Source organism: Neomonachus schauinslandi, chromosome 11 (assembly GCF_002201575.2).
Source record: "Neomonachus schauinslandi chromosome 11, ASM220157v2, whole genome shotgun sequence".
NCBI classification, from domain to species: domain Eukaryota; kingdom Metazoa; phylum Chordata; class Mammalia; order Carnivora; family Phocidae; genus Neomonachus; species Neomonachus schauinslandi.
In genome coordinates this window covers 15,222,333-15,241,143 of record NC_058413.1, presented here as the reverse complement: position 1 = coordinate 15,241,143, position 18,811 = coordinate 15,222,333, and the positions used below count along the sequence as shown (strand labels likewise).

General features: G+C 39.0%; 1 protein-coding gene across 1 annotated transcript in view; it reads right to left on the bottom strand.

The window, feature by feature from the left end:
* The window catches only part of CKAP5 (cytoskeleton associated protein 5), a 100,759-nt gene that overhangs the window by 30,784 nt on the left and 51,164 nt on the right, over positions 1-18,811 (bottom strand). The window contains 13 exon segments of the mRNA XM_021685418.1: positions 2,713-2,841; positions 4,130-4,243; positions 4,850-5,024; positions 5,191-5,330; positions 6,154-6,279; positions 6,368-6,425; positions 8,985-9,079; positions 9,971-10,156; positions 12,866-12,958; positions 13,905-14,015; positions 14,549-14,662; positions 17,655-17,837; positions 18,380-18,508. Coding sequence (XP_021541093.1) covers positions 2,713-2,841; positions 4,130-4,243; positions 4,850-5,024; positions 5,191-5,330; positions 6,154-6,279; positions 6,368-6,425; positions 8,985-9,079; positions 9,971-10,156; positions 12,866-12,958; positions 13,905-14,015; positions 14,549-14,662; positions 17,655-17,837; positions 18,380-18,508 — 1,653 coding nt within the window.

Below are 18,811 nucleotides of genomic sequence, written 5' to 3'. Positions count from 1 at the left end.
CAAAGGCAGACGCCTAACTGACTGAGGCACCCAGGCGCCCCAAGCTTTAATAGTTTTTTTTGTTTTTTTTTTTTTAAGATTTTATTTATTTATTTGACAGAGACAGACACAGCGAGAGAGGGAACACAAGCAGGGGGAGTGGGAGAGGGAGAAGCAGGCTTCCCGCAGAGCAGGGAGCCTGACGCGGGGCTTGATCCCAGGACCCTGGGATCATGACCTGAGGCGAAGGCAGATGCCCAACGACTGAGCCACCCAGGCACTCCCTCCCAAGCTTTAATAGTTCTTAATTCATTTTACAGATGAAAATCTTTCATTTATCTTTTAAAAAAAATTCTAAGAATTACTCAGCTAGAGAAGATGCAGAACATTTATTTGATCAGGAGAGGACAAGGTCTACCAGGACTTCTGTTTTCAGCCCTATATCGACAGTTTTTCTCTATTCCTCCCAAATAATTCATAACTGTATTTATTTAATTGAAGTTTTGAGATCATTGTAGCCACATGGAGTTATAGGAAATAATACAGAGATCCCATGCACTCAGTTTCCTCTAACGGTAGCACTTTATAAAATTATACTGTAGTTTCACAACCAGGATACTGACATTGATCCAATCCACTGATCCTGTTCAGACTGCCCAGCTTTGCTGTTCTCATTTGTGTCTGTGTGTATATTTAGTTCTATGGTTTGATCACATATATGTTACTACATCTGACACCACAGTCAAGATTTTAAACAGTTCCATTGCAAGGATCCCTCAGGTTACCTCCTTATAACCGCAGGCATCTCCCTTCTCCCATTCCAATCCCTGATAATTACTAATCTGTTCTCCATTTCTAAAATTTTGTCATTTCAAACATATCCCACAAATGGAATCATATGGCATGTAACTGTTTGGAGTTGGGTTTTGCCACTCAACGTAATTCCTTGGTGATTTCCCTCAATTGTTGCCCGTATCAGTGATTCTTTTATTGCTAAATAGTATTACCACATGGAAGTACAACAGTTGGTTTAACCTTGCACCTGTCGAAGGATATCTGGGCTGTCCCCCAGTTTTTGATTATCATGAATGAAGCTGCTATGAACATTCGTGTATAGATTTTTATGTAGACATAAATTCTCATCTTTATGGAATAAATGCACAAGATCACAACTGCTGGGTCATATAGTAACTGTTCAGTTTTGGGATTTTTAAAAAAAGATTTATTTATTTTAGAAAGAGAGAGAGGGCATGTACACATGAGTGGGGAGTGAAGCAGAGGGAGAGGGAGAAAGAGAGAATCCCAAGTAGACTCCCCACTGAGCCCGACACAGAGCTCAATCTCATGACCCTGAGATCATGACCTGAGCCGAAATCAAGAGTTGGACACTTACTGACTGAGCCACCCAGGTGCCCTCTACATGTTTAGTTTTATAAGAAACTGCCAAACCTTTTCCTAAAGTGGCTGTACCATTTTCCATTTCCTCCAGCAGTGTTAAAATTTCTCCAAATCCTTGCCAGCATTTGTGTTAAAACTATTTTTTTATTTCAGTAATTCTGATAGTTGTAGAGTGATGTGTCACTGTAGTTCTAATTTGCACTTCCCTTATGGCTAATAATATTGAATAACTTTTACGGGTTTATTTACCACCTGCATCTTCTCTTCAATGAAACATCTGTTCATGTCTTTTGCCCATTTTCTTTTCTTTTTTTTTTTTTTTAAGCAGGCTCTATGCCCGACATGGATCTCAAACTCATGACCCTGAGATCAAGAATCATATGCTCCACCAACTGAGTCAGCAAGGAGGAGCCCCATCTTTTGCCCATCTTCTAATTAGACTATTTTTTTTTTTTTTAAACTGCTTTGAGAATTCTTTCCATGTTTTAGATAATGGTTGTTGGATGCTGAGTTAGCAAATATTTTCTCCTGTGGTGTAGCTACCTCTCATTATCTTCACATGGTCTTTTGCAGAATAAAATTCTTAATTTTTATGAGGTCTAATTTATTAATTTTTTCCATTGATGGGATTGTGGTTTTGGAGTCAAGTCTAAGAATTCTTTGCCTGAAGCATTTCTATATCCTGATGTTTTTCACCGATATTATCTTTTTTTTTTTTTAAAGATTTTATTTATTTATTTGAGAGAGAGAGCGAGCACAAGAGGGGGGAGAGGGAGAGGGAGAAGCAGACTCCCCGCTGAGCTGGGAGCCCGAGGCAGGACTTGATCCCGGGACTCCAGGATCATGACCTGAGCCGAAGGCAGTCGCTTAACCAACTGAGCCACCCAGGCGCCCTTCACCGATATTATCTTTAAAAGTTGTATAGTTTTGGGGTGCCTGGGTGACTCAGTTGGTTAAGTGACCAACTCGTGATTTCAACTCAGGTCTTGATCTCAGGGTCATAAGTTCAAACACCATTTTGAAAAAATAAGTAAAATAAAAGTTCTATACTTTTATGTTCTACATTTAAGTCCACAATCCATTTTGAGTTAATGTTTGTATAGGATGGAAGGTTTAGGTTGAGGTTTAGTGTTTTATCTACGGATATCAAAGCGGGGGGGGGGGAGAGAAAAAGAGGCACATGAGTATAAAAGCTTCAGGAATTTGGTTTCATTTTATTAACTGTTTCATAATGAAACTCATTCTATTCATACAAGCATATTTATTAGGTAGGTCCGGACCTCTAAGAAGGTAAAATCTGTCATGAGTAAAGCACATTATATTTGTAATACTTACCTCTTGCCTCAAAAAAGGATTTTCCTTTTTGAGCTCTTCAGAAAGATCTTCTCCCTCTAGCCATTCCTTCATGCCTGTCTGTTCTGCCCAAGCATTCACAGTTGCTAGGGCAGCTGCCCGAACATTGTTCTAAACAGAGAAGAGAATTAGTAAAGATAACATCAGTTATGGTTTGGAGGTAGGGAGTGAAACAGTTTGTTACTTTGGGAACACGAACAACGGAGGTTTCTCTAAGGTCCACATGAACATACTTGGAATCAACTTTTCTGACACAGAATCTAGTTCTATGGTTGTACTGAAAATCCAAAGTAAAGAAGAAACATAAAACTCCAACTGTAAGGTCCTGTACTCAGTTAAATTAGGCAAAAACAGGGCGCCTGGGTGGCTCAGTCGGTTGAGCGACTGCCTTCGGCTCAGGTCATGATCCCAGGGTCCTGGGATCGAGTCCCACATCGGGCTCCCTGCTCTGTGGGGAGCCTGCTTCTCCCTCTCCCACTCCCCCTGCTTGTGTTCCCTCTCTCGCTGTCTCTCTCTCTGTCAAATAAATAAATAAAATCTTTAAAAAAAAAAAAAAAAAATTAGGCAAAAACAATGACCTGGGCATAAAGTATCACGTAAGGGGAATAAACTCAGAGGTTTTATTTTCTGAAGCTCTGGGGGCTGTTATGTCCATGATTATCTATAAAGAATGTAACTCCACAGGGTAGAGAACTCCTAACAGTTAGACTGAAATTACTAACAATTTGCCTGAACACTTATGTTTTCATATTAACTTGCGTTCACAGAATGAGGACTTATTGACATGAAAAACATTAAAATACCCCAATTCCTCATATTAAATGAATTGCACACAAAAAAAGACACATGCAAATATTCAATCTAGGGCTAAATATAAGAGGCTTGCAACTTTCGAGGAGATTAATTCTAGGACTGTGAAATTGAAGTACTAGAAGATCCTGCTCCAGCAGTTCAGGAGAACAAGGAAGAAAATAAATACATGACCCCAAAATTCATGAACGTATTCACTCTTCATAACAGTACTTATAACGATGATGTCAGAATCGTAATAGCCAACAGTTTTTGAGTGCATACTGTATGAGACAGTAACAGGTACCTTATGTACAGATTCTTATTTAGTTCTGTAAGAATGAAATTTCATAGATAAAGAAACTGAACCTCGAAGAAAATAAATAACTTATCTAAGGGTCACAAGGCGAGTGACATAACTGTTCACCTTCATACTGCCTGGGAGGTACAGATGTTTACTATTTTCCTCCTAATGTTTATAGGAGGAATATAGTATATAGACTGTTTATAGACTGTTTATGTGTACTCTTACACACACTGAGAATTGGTCTTAGCCCAAGAATGTGGCTGGCCTATTCCAGAGGGAGTTGTGGTCAGGAGTCAGGTTTACCTTGCTGTCTCCAAGGACTGTGATGATAGGGATGCCTAAGTTCTTCACATGTTGCTTGATATTTGGGCCCATGGCTACTGCCAGTTGCTGGAGGATATTCAACGTCTGCTGCACCTAAGTGGGAAAGAGCCAACACTTGATGATGAAACCAGGAGCAACAGTGTTCCAAGTTTTCCAAGTTTGCTGCTAAGTAGTCAGTGCACTAGAAGTTTTGGGCCTACTTGAAAGACAGGGTAGTCAGTTTGTTATGATGCTATTCTAATTAGCTTATGAATAATTTATAGGCAGTGGCCTGTCCTTTTATCATTAGTTCATAACACTGGAGTATTAGAATTTTAGACCAGAATGGATAGTGCTTTATTGTTTTAAAGTAAGGTAAAGCCTAGTTTAAGAAAATCCTGACATAAAAACCCAAATTTAAAAATTAGAAATTAAACGTGTTTATGCATATAACAGAGTTTTATATAAGGATATTTAATATTAGAGTTCTATAAAAAGCAAATCTGACATCCATGAAAATTTGATAAATAAACCTGCCACCTACCAACCTATCTTGAGGCACACTTAAGAAATTAAAGGAATTCTAGTTCAAAGCAAATGAAGTGGCCACTCATTTTTTTTTGCAGGTGAAGATTACTGAAAAGGAACTTCCTGCAGGGAAGAGGGGAGGGAGAGAAAAAGAACAGGCACATGTTCTACACAGGCACATGTTCTACGTACCAAGATTTTATTTGAATCATTGAGTCGGCCTTTCAAAGCAGTTGGCAGTTCACCTATATTCGGCTGGATAAATTTTGCTTCATTGATAATAGCTGCCACTTCATCCAGGCCTTCTTTCCTGATCTTCCAGTTCTTGTCACCAATCTTAGACACCAACTCTGAAGTGATTTTATCACTGAAAAAGCAGAAGACAGAATCCTTAATTCCAGACTCCTAAAGAAATAATGTCACAGAAGTACTCTTGACCGAGGAAGAGAAGGTACCATTAAGAATTCACTACCAAAAAAAAAATTTTTTTTTTTCACTACATAAATCCAATAAACCATTTGCAATAAACCTACCTGATTTCTGTCCTCGGCAAAAGATCCACAACATCAGTGCCCACCTCATCTGGTTCATCTCCATCTTCTCCTTCATCTGTACCACTTATGCTGTGTTTAGAAATCCCTCTGGTTGGAGCAGGTGGGTTCTGTCCCTGCATCTACACACAAACAAATCAGTGAGGCTAATGAACTTGATGAATGGTACGAGAGCAAACAAGTTAGAGAATGCGCCTATGTCAAACTTTCCTATTCCTTCATACTACTTAATATTTATAAACTACACTGTATGTATGTATGTATGTATTTATTTTTAGAAAGGGGGGAAGGGGCAGAGGGAGAGGGAGAATCTTAAGCAGGCCCCACACCCAGCACAGAACCTGACACAACCCTGAGCTTGATCTCACAACCCTGAGATCATGAGTTGAGCCAAAATCAAAAGTCAGACGCTTAACTGACTGAGCCACCCAAGGACCCCTACACAGTACATATTTTAATTCCTACTTAGATCCCAAATTTGAGACTATATGGCAAAAGGTATTTTTATACAAACCTACTAGAATCTGACGACTTTTCAATCATGAAATTGTCTTTTGACTTAGATGCCCAATAAATATGAAGCAAGTCTGCCCAAACCCAGCAATTTTGATTATAAAGTTTATTCAAGGAAGGCCAAGTTTTTTTTATTTAAAACAATTTTAAATGTTGATATACTTTCTGAATAGGCAATACAATAAAAATGTTTGATATTCCAAAGGTACAAGAGACAAAAGAGGAAAATCTCCCCTCCCATGCCACAGCTATCCAGTCGCCCTCCTCATAGACAAAGCCATCAATTTCTTATGAATTCTTCCTAGGGATACTTTATGCATATAAAAGCAAATACATATATATTCCTCATTCTAAAGGGTTAAAAGCTTAAACTTAACTATTATGAGTATTCTCAAGTCTACCAATGGACTATATCATTTTTGGAATCTTTACCTTCTCAAATTCTGCATCTATCTGGGATAGAAGGGCAGGCTTCTCATCCTCAAAGAACATTCGCAAAGAGGGACCAACATACAGGTACATCACACCAAGCAGGGTGATGGCCGAAGTCCTCACAGCCTGTCAGACAGAACAAAAAGAACTTTGCAAATGAGAACAGAACCACAAAGATGGCTGCAATGTTCCTACATATGTGGTATGTACTCACTGGGTTTGTTGCAGCAAGAGCTGTCTTCACATTGCTAATAAAAGCTTTCACATTCAATCTGAAAGAAGTAACATTTAGAATTAAAAACAAATAAATGAAACTCTCAAAATACTCAAGAGTTTTATAAAGCCAGACTCCAGGACTGGCTCCCTTTGGCTATGTCCCCAAGTCTCACCTATTCTCTCTCTCCAGTCACTGACAGGGAACATTAAATATTGTCTACAAGCTCATTACTCCTAAACCCCAGTGTTGACCCCTCTTCTGAATTCAGATTTGTATATCCATACAGCCTTTGTAACACTTCCATTTGAATGTATAGTAGATGTCCCACATCTGTCAAGACCAAAACTCCTGACTGTCCACACCCCAAACCCAAATGCTGTTGTTTCCAGTCTTTCCTACCTCAGTAAAGAGCCACATTATTCTTCCATTCGCTCAGGCCATCCTTGACTCCTCTCTTTCCTATACTCAGTAACCTGTTCCGATTTTTTTTTTTTTTTTTAAGATTTTATTTATTTATTTGACAGAGAGAGACACAGCGAGAGAGGAAACACAAGCAGGGAGAGTGGGAGAGGGAGAAGCAGGCTTCCCGTGGAGCAGGGAGCCCGATGCGGGGCTCGATCCCAGGACCCTGGGATCATGACCTGAGCTGAAGGCAGACGCTTAACGACTGAGCCACCCAGGCGCCACTCCTATTCCGATATTCCAAATACATTCTGCGTCCTAATACTTCCATTTCTACAAACTATGTCCAAGCCAGTATATTTTCTTGATAGGACTAATTAGTCTTTTCGATCCTCACTATTTATTCTGACTACAGTCCAAATGATCCTATTACTCTTCTGCTTAAAACCATCTAATGGTTTCCAACTAACTCAAAACTCTGAGGCCCAATGTGACCTGGCTCAGTTCTTTCTCCCATCTTTTCTCCTCCCACTGCCCCCCCGACAACTCATTCCCCTCTACTACCTACTGAAGAACAATCACTCCTTGCTATTTTTATTTTATTTCTTTTTAAGATTTTATTTTATTCCAGAGAGAGTGAGCGAGCGTATGCGGGAGTGCGAAAGGGGCAGAGGGAGAGGGTGAGAGAAAAATCTCAAGCAGACTTCCCAATGAGCATGAAGTCCAACACAGGGCTTGATCTCACAACCCTGAGATCTATGACCTGAGACCAAGAGTTGGACGCTTAGCTGATTGAGCCACCCAGGTGCTCCCAAACAATTGTGTCTTTGCTTGAATGTCACTTGAATAACTTATAGAATAGTATTTCTTTATTTGGTAGAATGTAGAAAACTATTTTGGGTTTTTTTGGTGTTTTTTTTTTTTTAAAGATTTTATCTATTTGAGAGAGAAAGAGGGAGAGTACAAGCAGGGTGAGGGGCAGAGGGACAAATATACTCTCTGATGGGCAAGGAGCCTGATGCAGGGGCTCGACTCCAGGACCCTAAGATCATGACCTGAGCCGAAATCAGACACTTAACTGACTGAGCCACCCAGGCGTCCCTAGAAAACTATTTTGTAACACATTAAGAAGTATATTGTAAAAAACAGCATGGCACAGAGAAAGGCAGCATAGTATAGCAGTTATAGTACTTTCTCTTGGAACCAGAATGCCTGGATTCAAATCTTGGCTTTGCCACTTCGGAACTGTGACTTGGACAGATTACTCAAGCTTTGTGTGTCCAGTTTCCACATGCATAAAATGGGAATAACAATGCCTCACATGGTTTTTATGAGAATTAAATCAAACGAATTATTATTTAGAAAGTGGCTGGCATAAGGGAGGCTGGGTGGCTCAGTCAGTTAAGTGTCTGCCTTCAGCTCAGGTCATGACCAGGGTCCTGGGATCAAGCCCTTCTTCTCCCTCTCCTCCATACTACTACTCTCTCTCACTATCTCTGTTGCTATCTCTTCTCTCTCTCTCAAATAAATAAATAAAATCTTAAAAAAAAAAAAGTGCCTGGCATAAAGTAAGCTCTATAAAATTTTGTTAAATAAACAAATATGTTCAATATGCAAACAAGTTTGGGAAACAGTGGGTTAATAAAGTTAGGCTGGGGCGCCTGGGTCATGATCCCAGGGTCCTGGGATAGAGCCCCGCGCTGGGCTCCCTGCTCAGTGGGGAGCCTGCTTCTCCCCCTCCCTCTGCTTCTCCCCCTGCTCGTGTTCTCTCTCTCTCTCTGTATCTCTGTGTCTCGAATGAATAAAAATAATAATAATAATAAAAAATAAAGTTAGGCAAGCTTCTCTGTTGCATGACCTTGAGAGACTTTAATTCACCAACATGCATGATAGGTCTCTAAACAAATGTGATTATATGTAGTAATTTCAAAATATATTTGACTAGAAATCCTTGGAAGTGGCTTTTCTGAGGGATTGTTATTAATACTTAAGGAGAAATAACTTAGAGAGCTCTAATGTTAGTGGACATGAAAATGCAGGACCATGAGCCAATACAGACTTTTGAGGAACAAAGGTAGTTTTGTTTTATGTAAATTAGCCGACCCAGCTCTGGTGTCTCAGAAATAGCAGAGACAGCTACAGCAAAAAGAATCACTAGTTAGAGATAGTCACAATATTTAATTATTTTGTACCTGATTTGTTTCTGACTTACCCAGAAAAACCAAATTCTTTGATTGCATTTGATAGCCAATTCAAAGTTTCTGATTGATTCTTGGGATTCTTCTGTGAGAAAGCCATTGACATAACCTAAAGTAAAAAGAGGGAAAAAACAAAAATAAGCATATGTTTTTTCTCATATTTCTCACAGAAATATAGTATGCCATAAAGGTAGAAGTGGATTAAGCATGGTTTTTCCAACCCTGATAGAACTGCAAGAATGCCTTAGGAATGAAAGGGCCGCCTGGGTGGCTCAGTCGTTAAGCGTCTGCCTTCGGCTCAGGTCATGATCCCAGGGTCCTGGGATCAAGCCCCGCATCGGGCATCCTGCTCAGCGGGAAGCCTGCTTCTCCTCTCCCACTCCCCCTGCTTGTGCTCCCTCTCTTGCTGTCTCTCTCTGTCAAATAAATAAATAAAATCTTAAAAAAAAAAAAAAAAGCCTTAGGAATGAAATATTTAACTTACACAAGAAAATGAGGTAAGTGACAGTAGTATTAAAAGCATTCTGGGGCACCTGGGTGGCTCAGTCGTTATGCATCTGCCTTCAGCTCAGGTCATGGTCCCAGGGTCCTGGGATTGAGTCCCGCATCAGGCTCCCTGCTCTGTGGGAGGCCTGCTTCTCCCTCTCCCACTCCCCCTGCTTGTGTTCCTGCTCTCACTATCTCTCTCTGTGTCAAATAAATAAATAAAATCTTCAAAAAAAAAAAAAAAAGCATTCTGGACTTTACAACTTTTCATTAGTGATCACTCTGAATTATAATGTCTTAAGAGAAAATCACTCTCATCTTTTAATAGATCATTCTTGGCCAAGATAAATTCTAATTATCAGGCAACAGTGTATTATTAGAGGTAAGGATAAAAATACAGAATATAAAAAATGGTTTGACTTAGGAAGAAAAGAACTACAGTTTAATTAGTAACCTTAAATTAAAATTTGGGAAAAGCTGGGAAAAGTTGGGCAGAGAGAGCTCTATCACTAACCTGTTCAGCTGTCCACGGCAACATGCAAGCTTCGGCTATTGCTGTCATAGCTTCTTTTGCATTGTTCCCACATTTCACATCTCCAATCTTGTCCACAAGGCCATCCAAGACAATCTGAGCTGAAGTTTTGGAAAAATTCCCCTTCTGGGCAATCAAAGCAACTATGTGAAGCTTCATCTGCATCACCTGAACAAGGATAAGTATCATAAAGTTATGAGTAAGCCAAAAACATTAATTTACTTTTTTTTTTTTAAAGATTTTATTTATTTATTTGAGAGAGAGAATGAGACAGAGAGCACGAGAGGGAAGAGAGTCAGAGGGAGAAGCAGACCCCCCGCTGAGCAGGGAGCCCGATGCGGGACTCAATCCCGGGACTCCAGGATCATGACCTGAGCCGAAGGCAGTCGCTTAACCAACTGAGCCACCCAGGCGCCCCTTAATTTACTTATTTTTATAGTAAAGATGTAACACAGGGACAACTGAGAACATGACCAAACTAAAAAAATGACTATTTTATTTATTTATTAAAGATTTTATTTATTTGACAGAGAGATAGAGAGCACAAGTAGGCAGAGTGGCAGGTAGAGGGAGAGGGAGAGGCAGGCTCCCCGCTGCGCAGGGAGCCCAACATGGGGCTCGATCCCAGGACCCTGGGATCATGACCTGAGCCGAAGGCAGCCGCTTAACCAACTGAGCCACCCAGGCACCCCTAAAAATGACAATTTTATTCATTCATTCATTCATTCATTTACTTCTTAAGTAATCTCTACATCCAACATGGGGCTCAAACTCACCGCCCCAAGATCAAGAGCCTCATGCTCTACCGACTGAGCTAGCCAGATGCCCTTAAAAATGACAATTTTAAACAAAGAAGCAAAATAATTTTTATCCTTGTTATCATATAGTACTGAATACACAACCTGAAATACATAATAAATGACCAAACTAACTGCATCACTCGGAGTTCCCATGAGTGTTGCCCACAAAAAACTATAACCCTCATGGACATACATACAACAGAACTTGAGGGATTTAAAGAACTTGTAGATTTTTAAGTGGAAGAATGAAGAAGATGTGAAAACAATTTAAAGATGTTAATGTGATGGCGACAGATGTATGGCTCTTGGGACCCCTTTGCCCTTCAATATTTCTCTCTGTCCTATTTGAATATTTAAATGACAGGAGTTGGTGAGGATGTACAGAAATTAGAATTCTCTTGTACTACTGGTACGAATATAAAATGGTGAAGCCACACTGGGAAACAGTTTGGCAGTTCTTCAAAAAGTTAAACATAGTTACCATATGACCCAGCAAATTTCCTTCTAGGTATATATCCAAGAAAATTAAAAATGTGCTCACACAGGGATACCTGGTTGGCTCAGCCAGTTGAGCATCCCATTCTTAATTTCTGCTCAGGTAATGATCTCAGGGTCTTGAGCTAGAGCCCTGTGTTGGGCTCCATGCTCAGTCGGATGTCTGCTTGGGATTCTCTCTCTCCCTCTCCCCCTGCCCCCACTCGCACATGCTCTCCCCCTAAGTAAATAAATCAATCTTTAAAGAAAAAAATGTGCTCACACAAAAACTTGTACATGAATGTTCACAGAGATAGCCACGAAGTGGAAAGAACACCAATTCTCTTCAACCTATAAATGGGTAAATAAAATGTTCTATATCCATACAATGGAATATTACTTAGCGATAAAAATACATGCTACCATATAGGTGAACAGTGAAAATATTATTCTAGGTAAAAGACACTTCATTATATGAAATGTCCAGGAGAAGTAATCCATAGAGACAGCAAGTAGAGTAACAGTTGCCCAGGGACCGGGGGGTAGGGGGAGAAATCTGGGGAGAAAGAGAGTGACTATTTACGGGTATGGGGCTTCCTTCTGGAGTGACGATAATATTCTAAAATTAGAGTGGTAGGAGTTGCAGAACTCTGTGAATACACTAAGAACTGCTGCATTGTACACTTCAAAATGGTGAGTTTTATACTCTCAATTAAGTTGTTATAAAGAAAAATACATATATAAAATTATCCTTTGTTATGGATCTAACACATAGGAGGGTATCAGCTCAAATCAGGTATGCTTTTTCACCTAAGAAACTGCACAAAGAGGGGTTTTGAAAGTGGCGTGTAGGGGAGGAGGGCAGCGCAAGAACCTCTTGGCAGAGGAAGGCTTTGTAGAGCTGGATGGTATGGCTGAGGTGCTGGAACAGTGCTAAGGGAACACAGTGTGCGAGGAAGCCACGGATCCTAAAGAGAGAACAAGAGGTGGCAGAAGAGAAGCAAAAGAGAGTAGCAGGATGCCAAAAATAAACCTGACATATTTCAAACTTTTGTTTCCACAAGGTCTATGAATATCTAGAGGAGAAGGCAACTTTTCTCCTTTTCCTTTCTGTATCATTCTTGTATCTCCCTTTACACCTACTTTTTAGACTAATAACAGCACTGTTAAATTTCATCTCTAGGATCAGTTAATATATTAAACTATGTGGTGATTTTTCATTGGCAATTTAAAGATCATCTATCTTTTATCCAGACAAATAAGAAACTTGTCTCCCTGTCTATCCCCCTCTTGCATATGTGAAGATTAGGGGGCTTCTAGGCCTAACTTACGAGGAGAAAAATGCATATATGTGAATTACACAAACAATATAGAGATAATATTTCCATATATATAAACTCCTAATTACACAAAGATAGAGTTATGTGTTTAATAAAAATGCACACACTCCATTGTTTACATTTAAAGTTAGAAGACACACTGGTTAAGCGTTTTAAAAAAAGGCTAAAAGTCATTACCAAATACTATACCTCTTTCACTCTACAGGATGATATGATGGAAATTATTTCAATGAAAGATAGTAAAATCCCCAATTAAAAATTACCTGAAAATTGGTTTCTTTCCATCCAGGTTTCTTGGCCAGCATCCTTACTAATGCCTGGCATGGCATTTCAGTTCGATCCATTAGTTCAACAGCCTTAAAGTAAAACAACAGACTGAGAGTTAAGGGGTTAATGATTAGCCAGGGAAAGGGTACATAAAAAAGCCAAGCAGGTGACTTGAAAGAGAGGAATGGATACAAAGAAGGTTATAGAGGGAGCTTAGATAGCTGTTTCTTAAGTTGGATATTTGATGTATAGTTGTTTTATATTAATACCACTGAAACTCTCCCACCCACCCACCCCACATTTCAGAATTTCACAAAGAATTTGGTCCACGGAATGTAACCGTAACAGTTTTCATTTGCCTAGTGTGTGGCAGAAACTGCTTATACATATTTTGAGTTACCTGATTTTCCTAAAAACATATACCAAAGGAGGATAGGTTAGAAGTGGTTAAGTATTAAATTTCAAAGATAAACAAACTAGGGTCTAAACCTGATGCATGGCACATGCAGAACTGAAAGCCAGGTCTCCTGCCTCAAGTCTCAGTGCTCTTGTGGTTTCTACACACCCTCCTTATTAGAATCAGAGTAAAGGTAAAAAGGAACTACCATGCTCCTTTCCAACACAGACTTCTGAAAGGAGCTTCTCATACCAAGTAATAATGTCTGTTCTTCTAAGAATCATGACAACAAAGAGGGAAACAGAAACGGATGAGGGGCAGTTTAAGTGGAGTGATCTGTTTGCCTAGTAAGTTTAATGAACAAATACTGTGATATTAAAGTTCATCTAAATCTTGTAATTCAGAATAAACTTACTTAAATATTAAGTTACGAGGTTTCAGAAACCATAGAAAGCAGATATTGAAAGATAAACACTACAGAGCTAAAAAACCAAAAACCCCCCCACTCAGCTTTAGTTAACACCCTGAAACGTGTTTATTGGATATAAGACACCGCAGGTAGGACAAGCACTTTGTCAATTTCATCACTTCTATATGAGTAATGTTCTTTCACATTCAACTCATCCCCATGCATCTACCTTTTGGAACTCTTCCATACAGGCCAGCCTTTCCTTCCAGTTACTGCTGTCTAGCAGCTGTATACAGGTAGCAGGAAGGACAGCTGAAGCTTTTTCTTCACATACTTCTATCTGTAAGATACAAAAACATTAAAATTAAGAACTGCTTAAGGGGGAGCGCCTGGGTAGCGCAGTCAGTTAAAGTGTCCAACTCTTAGTTTCATCAGCTCAGGCTGATGAATCTCAGGGTCAGGAGACTGAGTCTTGTGTCGGGCTCACACTCAGCACAGAGTCTCTCTCCCTCTGCCCCTCCCCCCACTCCCGGTAACATGCTCACTCTCGCGCTCTCTCTTTCTAATCAATCAATCAATCAATCAATCAATCAATCTTAAAAAAATAAAAAAAGAATTGCTTAAGGAAAGAGATGACAAGAATGTAAAAATACCTCAGGCCAAACTACATGAACACTCCACAGGTATGCTATAGTATCTGAGGCTTCTATTCTACTACTATAATGGGGAAGTTCATCCAAGGCACAGTTCCAATAAGCTAAAAAAATATCAATTAACTATATGTTGTAGAACTCAGCAAACAAAGAACTCAAATGTTCCAGGAATTGACCTTCCATGCTTTTATGAGTTTGAGGCACCTTGCAGAATACTGACCGAGAGCTCAGGCTCCACTATTTCTTTGGTCTCCAATCCTTTCCTGTTCTTGGTTCCAGTGCTCCCTGCACCTCCTGGTGCAGCTGGTTTCCCCTTCTTAGGTGGCCCACCAGCCTAAAAGCAATTAAAACAAACAAACAAACTAAACCACTTAGAATTTACAAAACAGTGGTTTTTCAACTTTTTTGGGCCAGAGACTCCCTGAAAATTTGATTAAAAATGAGAGACCACACAACCAACCAAATACAGGGTATTTTTGGTACCCACAGAACTTAGCACTTTCAAGGGCAGACAGACCTCCTGAAGACCATTCATGGGGAAATCTGCAGACCCCATTATTAAGAACCTTTAATTCAGAATGAGCTAAAGAGATAAATGAAATGAAAATGGACTGTAATTATATTACATTTACAGATTAATTTGAGAATTAACATTTGATGCCTTTAAATACCTCTAAATCCTTCCTACACTAGTTAGGGACAATTTCTAACTTCTAGCAGCTACCCAATACTTCACTACAAGACACCCCAATAATAAGAAAATATATTATTAATTCAATGTAGAACCACTTAATTTTGAAGGAATAGAGCGGTTGTTATGGCAATGGCAGCAAGTAGTCTAGCTATGTTGAAGATGGCCGCAGAAAAGAATCTTTTTATTGTTGAAAAGTCCTTTAGCTGGCCTACTTTTATTTTCCAAGTATATCACCATATGATCTACAAAAGTGGTACCTCTGCCTTATCCTTCCTCGTATTAACACAGGTTTTACTTTATTCTTTTTTCTAATTGTAGAACGTTATTAAACGATAATGGTACTGGCAGGCATTTTTTGTTTTACTCCTCACTTTAATAGGAGTCCTCCTAGTATTTCATCACTATGAAGCATGATGCTGACTTGTGGTTTGTCAGGTCTACTGCTGTCTATAAATCTATCTCTATATATTTAGTCATGTCAAAGTATCCATCCATTTCTATGTGGTTAAGAATTTTTATCATGAAGGTATGCTGAAATCTATTATATTCCCTTTCAGTGTCTGAAATTAGATTTCTTTTCATCTCTAAATTTAGTTAAGTTTTCAAATATTAATATTGAACCATCCTTGCAATCCTGGAATAAACTTTAGTTGGTCATACTTTTTATTATACCCACTGGCTTCTATCTGCTAAGACTCTATTTAAATATCTTGATTTAAATGTATTTCACTCCAGTTTTGAAAGGTCACAAGAAAATCAGTTTATCCCAAGGCACACAGCCAATGGCAGTAACGTTAATGCGGTAACACACATCACTATTCACATCATTCCTCCTATCTATTTTGGACATTTGTTAAACTATGCCCCAAACCTAAAAAGAAAAGATATAATGACAGAGGGCCAAATTACTCTTCATCATACAGACCTCCTCTGAAACCAATGTTATCGTGAACATAATCTAAGCATTTAAGGTGTAGTTAGCCAAAACGAAAATGCTGGTGTTTTAATCAAATGAAAACCTCCAATACTTGCCAGTTCATATCAGCAGTATGATTTTGGTGGTTTGTAATAACAACCTGATAGAGATTTCATTGTTTTCTGGCCCTAAAAATAGAAGATTCTATACTCTTTGATTAACCAGAACACCTCTTCTGGATCCTTTCCTGTAATAAATAGCACTCTCTGTATAGAGAGGTACTTCAATTAACAAATCTCCTACTTTTCTTTTTTTTTTAACAGACATGTATGTTTATTGGCTTAACAGGGCATATTGATAGTAAGTCTTTTCAAAAGAAGAATGAAGCAGGTTGCTCCCCCACTTTTTTTTTTTTTTTTTTTTAAGGATTCTTTCTAAGAGGGGCGCCTGGGTGGCTCAGTCGTTAAGCGTCTGCCTTCGGCTCAGGTCATGATCCCAGGGTCCTGGGATCGAGCCCCGCATCGGGCTCCCTGCTCAGCGGGAAGCCTGCTTCTCCCTCTCCCACTCCCCCTGCTTGTGTTCTCTCTCTCGCTGTGTCTCTGTCAAACAAATAAATAAAATCTTTAAAAAAAAAAAAAAAAAAAAGGATTCTTTTTAAGAGAGAGCTGTCCAGCATGGCAGGGTTCAGCAAGATAAGAAAAGGCCTTAAGGTACTGTGCCCAGGTCACTGTCCAGACAGGCAACAGCTGGTGAGACAGAAGGGAACGGCTGCCAACCCCGCGTGAGAATGCTGAAGAAATGGCATAATATGAATATGAAAGTACACAGACTATAGTTCGAGACACCTGGGTCCAAATCCCAGTTCTGCAAAGCTAGCCATTCGCCAAATGTGTGCCCAGTTCCTGCTGTCTGCCAGAATCTTGTCTGTGCATACGGGACTGAGCAGTGACAAGATCTTTATCCTTTAAAGTTTATGATATGGTGTGTGGTGACAGAGTAAACAAACCAGTGAACAATAAAAATACCAGAGTGAGTTGTAAGAGCAAGTGCAGAATATTTAAATTTGCTGAGCCTCACTTTCCCTTTCTGGAAAAATGGGAATCACAAAACACTTATTTCAAGAGTTGTTTGATGATTAAATGAGATTATTTAGGTAAAACACTTCCCAAAGTGATGCTTTATTAAATACCAGTTCTCTCCCCTAACTTCATACTGGGGTTCAGGATGGGGAAAGGAATAAACTTTCTGCATCTACAGTAGATAACTTCATGCTTCAGAGAGTCCACAGGATAAGTGTTCTCTAAAAGAATGCCATAATCACCTTTAGGCATTTTCCTCTTCTACACTTGTACAAAGGTATAAGACCTTGCCTGGTAAGTAGACTTGGTGACGTGATTTAGCAGCATTATCAGCAAAATGACCAAGGTGGTATTATTGTTAAGTGCCCTGCCACATTTTTTACTTAATGATACTTTAAGATCCCTCAAAATGTGCTCCTGTACATTCATTACCATTTTTAGCTCTATTAAAGTTTACTTAACCAAATGTATTATTGGAATACTCTTTGTTGATGGATGTTCTGCTATATTTTCAATGTGGTAATGAGTTCATTTCTCAAATGAAATCATATTGGAAGGACAACCACGAACCTGAGATTCAGATCCTGCCTTACTAAATTCTAACTTTTAAACCATATTTTCCAACTCATCTATTAACCTTAGTAGCAGGTGCTTTTTTTAAGGGTCCTGGTTTGGGTGCTGAAATGTCCTTTGTGTCCTTATCTCCTGCAGCCCCTGAAGTGGCAGTCCTTCCAGGAACAGGCTTGGATTCCTTCTTATCAGTGGCTAGTCCAGCTTTCTTACCATGTACCAGCTCTACTTTTTCTGAACATTCTTTGATCTAGAGAATGAAATTGAGATGAACATCAATTAAGCCCAGCTCTGAAATACAATCACTACATTAGTACTTAATAAGTCACCTAAACAAATATACGAGAATTCAGTTTCCTTTTCAGCGAAAATAAATTATCCACTTTCTTATATTTTATTTCTACACAAATTAAAATTATAATAAACATACAACCACATTTTTGATAGAAAACATTCATATTTAGAAAGGTAATTTTCCAGATATTAGAAACAAATTTATCTTAAAACATTCTTTTTACCTCCTCTATAGACTGATCACTCAGCTTTATTTATTTATTTTTAATAATTTGAAAGCTATTTCTACTCATATCACCACTGTAGCTTCAAATGAAATTTAAATCCTCAGAAGCTATGTTTTCACACTCCACGCCTGAACTACCAGTGGCAAATGAAATAACTTTCACAAGCTGATCAGCATTTTTGTCTTCATGAAACAGACAAAATGGAAACAAAATCGTAATATACAGAGAGAGGACTGTTGTCCAATTTCATTATAATCTATCACTAACCTACCTTATCAAGCTTGAGTTTGTCCACATCAGCTAAGAATGGATTTACTGCTTTCTCACCCACCACTTTCAAAGCAGTACCCAATGCTTCAAATGCAGCATCTCTGACTTCAGGAGCAGAATCATTGATATGCTGTGGTCCAGAAGAAGCAAAATGATCTTAATACAAGATATTTTAGGTATTACTTATTTTAATTCAGACTGGTGATTATTGGATAAAAAACTTGCTTTTTACAGTTTGCTGAAGCTAAGTGTAGCTTTCCTTTTGCCAACTAACAGTTACTCTTTCACGTATTGTTTTTGGGTAAGGAAACCTCTGGTGATCCATTCAGCAAATAAGTGCTTCCTTTTCCTCCTACCCTCTATTTAAAATGCCTCATATGCAAATGATCTTCAAAGACTCCAAACTGTATGCCTGTGTGCTTGGCCAGATCCA